The 7,386-nt window shown below is 51.8% G+C and overlaps 1 protein-coding gene across 1 annotated transcript in view; it reads right to left on the bottom strand.

Annotated features, from left to right (window-relative positions):
• The window catches only part of AJAP1 (adherens junctions associated protein 1), a 71,727-nt gene extending 69,766 nt beyond the window's left edge, over nucleotides 1-1,961 (bottom strand). Inside the window, exon 1 of the mRNA XM_083802525.1 lies at nucleotides 1,263-1,961. Within this exon, the coding sequence (XP_083658651.1) occupies nucleotides 1,263-1,393 (131 nt within the window). The 5' untranslated portion in view covers nucleotides 1,394-1,961. The remainder of the gene's footprint in view (nucleotides 1-1,262) is intronic.
• Between the last annotated feature and the right edge of the window lie 5,425 nt (nucleotides 1,962-7,386).

The following is a 7,386-nucleotide window of genomic DNA, read 5'->3' on the forward strand; positions in this document are numbered from 1 at the left end:
GAAGAGAGCCCGCGCGAGGGCGGCGGTGTTTCTCTAACCCCGTATTGACTTTGGCTTCCAGAATCAATTTTCTTTATTAGCTGATGAATCTCTTCAAAAGACTTTCTGTACTGAATCTAGATAAATTATTTAAGCAGTAAATTCTTTCCACTCTAGCACCGTTACACTGCGGTGATTTAATAGGGAGGAGTAGTAGAGAGGTTTAGGGACAAGGTCACTGCGAGCAGAACATCTGAGCATTAGTAGGTTTGCTAATAAGTGATTGTACAGCTAGGAACTAGTGTAAAACAGAAGCAATTATTAAGAAACAGGTATTCAGCAAAATACTGGGATTAGCAGTGAATATGAGGAGCAAGTCATAGGAGACGATAGTCTTAATTATTTATGCAAACAAATTGCTGTGGATGAGAGGAGAGCACAGTATTTGATTTCAGCAAGAGTAGGCACTGCACGCCAGGTAGGGCTGCTGCCTGCAAGAGCCAAGCTGTGCTGGTGGGCACATGCCTGGTGCCTCTGCATGGGCTGCGGGCACCACCATTTGCTAATTGTCACCTAATTGTCACGGGGGGCTGGGTCAGAGGTTGCTCAGCTCCACCGCCTCCCCCAGATCCGCTGCGCACCTCTCGTTTGTTTTGCAAATCAGGCTTCACGCGCTCGTCTGGGAGCTTCGAGGCCAGAGCTAACATAAGAGCGAAGAAATAAGAAATAATTCTCCCTTTGAGAATAATGCTGGCTCGCGAGGTCAGAGAATTCAAACATATTTATAGCCAGCAAAAGGAAATGATCGTGTTAAATGGCAGCTGAAGTATGCGGAGACCCGACAAGAATGGCTGGCTGCGGCCATTCATTACGGTACCAGGAAGATAATTACGGAGCAAAGTATTCAGATCCTGGGCATTTTGGACCACAATCCTTCTCAAAAGCCCACTCTGGAGATCAAAAGGCTAATGCATATTTTCTGCAGAACAAAACTGTAAATCAAAAGCTAAGTTCAGGTTTAAGAGGCATTCTCCTTGGGTGAAGGTGGCACAGAAATGCTGCTCAGTGCAGGGACGTGAGACCCTGGGAGCACTGGGGCCTGGGTTCAGCACGTCCTGCCCCAGAGGAGAGCGGTGCTGCCGCCCATGGGGACAAACCAAGCACCTGGCCCTGTGCTTCCCTGCAAAAATCACACCTCGGCAGCTTCGACCTGGTTCCAATACCCAGCTATACATAGCAAGTTCAATTAAGATGCCCAAACAAAAGAGATTTTGCCACCTCACCTGTGCAAGCACCGTGCTCTTCCACAAGGCTGCAAGAGGCAGGCTGAGGGGTGGGTGCAGACAGGCAGAGGCACCCCCGTGGCTCTGCGAGGGGGCTCCAGGCACCCACAGGGGGCTGCACCCTGGCACATGGGCAGTTTCCTCTTCCTCCTCCTCTTTTCCACCCCTAGCCCTTCTGCCCACGCAGGATTCCAGGACTACTGTTATCAGGGTGAAGCAGGTTAGGGCTATTCTCAGGGAGCAAAGCCCAAAGCAGCCACTCAGGGACTGACAGTGGAGCTTTCCTGACCAGTTCTCCAAAAGGTGGGTGGCCCATGTCTGGGGAGATCCCTGCAGCCTCCCAGCCCTGCTCCTCTCCATGCACATCTGCTTCTCCCAGCTCTGACTCCAGTACCTGCTGATGCTTTCAGACCTGAGCTAAAGTTATAGCCCCTCTGCTGAAACAAAAAACCTGTTTTCCAGCAAAATCATCCCCTCCATTTGCTATTCAGCTTGTACTTGCAGCAGATCCATATTCAGGACCAAGTACTATTAGTACCTTTGCATTCATTTTTCATGCGTGTTCCATAAACAAAGTGAACACAAACAAAACATTCAGCCAAATGAGGCCAAAGGCACCGCTGTCTCAGTATGATGCACGGCCGCAATTATCACCTTCAGGGGAAGCAGTCCAGCTCTACGCCACCTCCCAGCCCACCTCACTCACCCGCCAGACAGCAGCAGCAGCTCCAGCCTGCCCCAGCTCACGGCTCAGACTGGTTCAAGGCTCTCCATCGGGGTAACAGCCGAGGCAGTCTAACTAATGGAGGAAAGCCACAGTGCTCCCACAGCTGCTACTTTGACTGCTGGCTTAATGCAGCCGTTAAACCCCATTTTTTGTTAAATGGTTTCAGTGGAAGTGAATGCAAGCATTTGACCTGCAAGTACTTACCTAGCCGACTCTGAAATAGGCAGTGTAACTGCTGTCAGCTGGGTTTACACAGGCTTTTGATCAAGATCCCTTAACGGGAGACATCTGCTGAGCACATGGGGCTGTCAGCACAGTCCCTGACCGCAGAGAGCAGAGCTCAGCACCCGGCTGCTGCCTGACCTTGCATGTGTGGGTGTTTTGCCAAGCACTGTCAGTCTCCAGGCACCGGTGCAGCCAGTCCAGCACTGCCTGCTGCACTGTGCAGCACCGGGTGCATCCACAGCATCGCCTGCACTGCATCCACCACATCGCCCGTGCCTGTATCCGTGCCCCGCTGCTCCCTTTCCTCCTCTGCCCCAGCAGAGGCAGGCACCAGGGGGCCATTAAGGAACACATCCACGCTCCTCTCCACCCTGAGAGCAGCAGGGGTTCAGAACCAACGCGCATCGAAGGAATACATTTAAAAGTATACGCATCTCTGGTTGTGTACATCAAACCCAATTTATTCCGAAGCAGTAGCCCAGACATGCTTGCAGAGGCTTTGAGAGCGTGTTTATCAGCCAGGCTACTTGGGAGATCATTGCCATTGATTGCCATGTCATTGTCACTTCTGGACACAAAAGAAGGCCAGAGGGACTGAGATTACATTAGCAGAAGTAAACTGCACACGATGTGGAGCTGAGATTTCGCCGGGGAGGGCCAGGTACACCTCTGGGTCATGCAGAGAGCACGACGCTCGGGGGGAAGCAGCCGTCAGCGCTGCTGCATTCTGGAGAACAAAGTATAATGATGTGATCTGCCAGAGCCCTTTAATGGTATTGTTATTTATTTATGGATTTCTATAGTGCCACCTACAAGGAGAACATAGTTTTTTCAAAGCGGAGAAAAGAAAATCCCACCTGATGGAAACAGAAACAGAGCAAATGTTCAAAGGGAAAAAAAAAATTTAAAAAAAATGCAGGCTTCTTTGTGGAGAGCTGGAGAAAAGGCAGTCTCAGATGAGTTGAGGGCTGGAAAACCCTCTCCCCCATAGGAAATTAAAGAGCTCGGTCTATTGAGCTTGTCAGAATAGGACTGAGGGATGACCTGGACCCTTTCTGAGAGTACCTGCAAGGGAAGGACATGGCAGGGCTTTCAGCTACAGGAGAGTAGAGCAAGAACCAAGAGATGGGAATTAAAGCTAGTTGTTTAAAAGACTTTTTTTTTTTTTTTTTTAATAGCAGCATGGGCATTTAATGATGTCGAGAGAAATGGTGGACTCTTGGTATTTCCAGCCCAGGAAGGATGCTCAGGGTGGGAAGTAATGAGACTGGACCACATGTTGTAAATGGCAGCCCCTGCCCAGGCTGGCAGAAGCTTGGTTTTGGCACCGTCCCACACGCCAGCGCCAGCCCTTGTGCCAGCAGCAGGATCTGGGGGGAACGTGGCCCCTGGAAAACCCTACACGGGGTCCTGCAGTGCCACCACCCCGCAAGGGGGAAAAACAGCACAGCGGCCAGAGAGGGACTGGCGCTGAGAGGTGCGAAGGCCTTTTATCGTTATTCTGAATCATTATTACTGATCTTGAACTCCTGGATGCAGCTGTTTATCAGCAGATCTCAAAGTACTTTATAAAGGAGGTCGCTATCATTGTCCCCTTTTTTGCAGACAAGGAAATTGAAGTCAGCTGGAATTGCCGGTGCTTAGCCCTTTGAAAATGAGGCCCTAAATAACCGAGACTGTAGGGGATTTGAGGGAGGCAGGATATAATAACCTGAGTGGGAAGTTGTCCAGGGCAGCAGAACGGACACTGCAGCTCAGGAGAGGCATCTCGCAATATTTAATGGTGGCAAACAGCAGTGCCATGAGCAAGCTCCCTGCACCCGAAGGGCAGGAGCAGCAGCGGAGCCTGGGCCAGCTCCTGTACCTTGGCTGGGTGCCTGCCCCTGGCCCAACATGGCCCAGTACATCCCAGCACATCCCAGCACAGCCCAGCACATCCCAGCATGGCCCAGCATGGCCCAGCACAGCCCAGCGCGGCCTACCATGGCCCAGCACAGCCCAGCATGGCCTAGTACATCCCAGTACATCCCAGCACGACCCAGCACATTCCAGCACGGCCCAGCACAGCCCAGCACGGCCCAGTATGGCCCAGCACAGCCCAGCATGGCCCAGCACATCCCAGCACAGCTGGTGGAGCAGCAGCAAGGCAGTGGGGCAGCAGGACAGGCTCCTGGAGAATTACCAGGAGTAATTTCACCACTGAAATTTCTCTCAGTGCAATTTCACCAAGGGCATTGCCGTCGCTGTGGGCTTTGGCTGGTTGTCTGCTTGCTCACTGCATTTCCAGCTGCCTCTGTGTGTGTTTGCAATGTGCAGGCTTTCGTTTTGACGGCTGGACAAAAGCTGTCTGCGGCCTGCGATGCTGCAGTGATAAGTAACAGGAGGCACAAATTAGAACAAATAAATCTGAATCAAATTCAATTCCTTGTGCAATCACCAAGATCAAGATGCCAAAGTGCACCCACGATAAATTAAAAGCCTGTGAGAAGGCAGTCGAAGTTGCTTCCCAAGCAGGGTGGCCGCTGTTCAAAAGGCATTTATTCTCCGCAGAGCGGGCTGGAGCCGCGCAGGCCTAGCAGCATGAGCTTTCCCTTCGCCGCCCAGAAAGCTTTGTGCCACCTGAAGGCCCCTTCTGGCAGACACAGAGACCTCACACTGCCCTGCTGAGACGTCTCTGCCTCGCGTGCCTCTGCCCTGGCACCCACAGCCGTGCCACCAGCACAACCAGCAGCAGCCAAGCTGCAGCGCACCCAGGGCCTGCTCCAAAAGCAGCAGCACACCAGGGGTGATGTTTACCCTCTTCAAGGAGCAAAAAGTTGCATAATCTTATGGAAAAAAAAAAAATCAAATCTGTGTATTTCAAAAGGCATTCATGAAGATAAACAAGCAGAATGCTTTCTCGGAATTACATCCCCTTTCACGTTCCTTTAGCCATTAAGTGAATTCTGTTTGATCAATGAAGCTGCCTTTGCCACAGGGCACAAAATAAGTGGCATAGAGTAACGGAGGGGAAAAATTTACCGCCGTTAGAGATAAGCAGAACTGTCTTCTGCAGCTTAAGCAGTTACCAGTAGCTGCGTCCACTTCTTTGCTACGGGGCACTTACCTGTTTATTGATTCGGTGCTTTGTGTGTGCTTTTTGCTTTTTCACCTCCCAGCTGCTGTTTGGATTTTATTGGATTCTTGCATTTAAAATTACAAGCAGGTACTTTGAATTGGCATTAGCTCTTTAAATATGTGCTGCATCTTCGTGTGTCATGCCAGCACGAGCCAAGCACATCAGAAGCTGCTAGATAATAGGCAATTACTGTTCTTAAACAGACGAGGCATTCACAGGGAGAATGGGCTGCATCTTAAATCATCCATAAATTCTCTAATAGTGCTTCTATTAATACCTGGTTTCTGGCGCATTCCAAATTATTGCGTTCCTTATCAAACCACCGCCTTTCCTCAGCAAATCAGTGCTCCTGGGCAGGAGAGAGGCGAAGGCAGGAGCCGGAGCGGGGCTCAGCAGGGGCAGCCCCAGCAGCACGGCCCTGCGCCATCCTGTGATGCTCCCCTTCGCCTTTTTGGTCAGACTTTACCCCAGGGACTCGGCTCGAACTTTCTCGTGGCACTGCCAAGGGAGCAGCCTCCTTTGGTGGAGGCTGGACAAGAAGTGCACCTTCCTGGGGGTGCCCTGGCCGCTGCAGCTCGCAGGTGTTGGAGGAGCCGAGCAGCGCTGCTGAGGTTTGGGCTCCCCATGGGCACTCGCGGCGCTGGCAGCGGAGCAGCAGCCACGCGCTGCGCGTGAGCCGGGTTGTAAACGCCGCCCGTCCTCCCTCTCGAACCATTACGCACTCCGGGAGAATGAGAATGTACAATCCATGTCTCATTAAATTTTTTTGAAATATTATCCTTTTCTTCTTCCCTGCATTTTCCTCCTATTAAGCAGAACTTGTGCTTTCTTTGGAGAATACAAGTGATTTGTTTCCATAACAACACCTCTCCTCTGCCGCTGCGAGTGCCCCCGCCTCCCTCGCCCTGCTTTGCCCCTCCGAGCCCGCAAAGCCCCCGGCCGGGGGGACACATCCCTGGCGAGGGCAGGACCCCAGCGCCATGTGTCTGGAGCCCTGCCCCACTGCAGCTCCTGGCCTGGGTTTTGGGTAAGGACTCGCTCATGCCAGCATGGGACCGAAGATGGGGCTGTCACAGGTTTCCCCACAGGCAGATCTTGCTCCAGCTGCTGTCATGGATTTTGTCGATCTCTTCGGCAGCAGAATGATGCACACCTAGGGGTGATATCCAAGCCCATGCTGGAGCTGGTGGCAAGGGTCCCCGCGTGCAGCATCCCCTCCTCAGCTCTCTCCTTCCCACTTTTCACCTTCGAAGTGCCGAGTCAACTCGTTTTCCCAGCACACCGCCGTTCCTTACCTATGGCTTAATCCCAATTGCACCAGATTCTTCAACGCTGGTAGCTCTGGAATTTTTTTTGTTGTTGGCTTTGAAAGCTCCCCGAATCTCAGGGGGAAAATATTGCTAGAGGAACTTCCTCCTGCACAGAACTGGTGAGAGGTTGTTAATGTTGCTGTCTGTTATAAATTCTCTGTCCTGCTCCTGGAACCTTGCTGTGCTATGATATAACCTTGTTATGTTAACACGAAAATTAAACACAAGAGATGAATCTGCTAAATTGGATTCACCTACGTAGATCAAAATCACTCCAGCATCAGCAGCAGGGCTAAAGCCAAGCCAGCACTGTGAGGGAGCTCAGCTCAGCCTCTCAGAGAGGAATTCGGGACAAATCCCTGTAAACAGCTGTTTGCAGCTGAAGGCTGAGCACTGTCTGCTGCTCAGGGGGTTTGCAAACGTAAAACAAAATCTAATTACAACAATGGGCACATCCTGAGGGAACAGAAAGGGCCCGGGGAGCTCCCACATCCTCTTCCCACCTTGGCAGGGTCCATGAGTGGGCAGCAGCGTGGGACCCCCTGAGCTCAGCGCGGCCCCGCAGCCCCCTCCTCGGGGAGGCACCCGCCAGCTCCTCAGCAGCAGAGGGCGAGAAGCTGCCCGTCAAGGGAAGACGAGATTGAATGCTGCCAGATAATTACCATGCGTGTTAATTCCCATTCTTTCTTTCCATGCAAGACTGATTTATTTATCAAATAAACTCGCTTCACCCGTCTCCTTGCC

The sequence above is a fragment of the Anser anser genome (genome assembly GCF_964211835.1).
Source record: "Anser anser genome assembly, chromosome: 17".
Classification (NCBI taxonomy): domain Eukaryota; kingdom Metazoa; phylum Chordata; class Aves; order Anseriformes; family Anatidae; genus Anser; species Anser anser.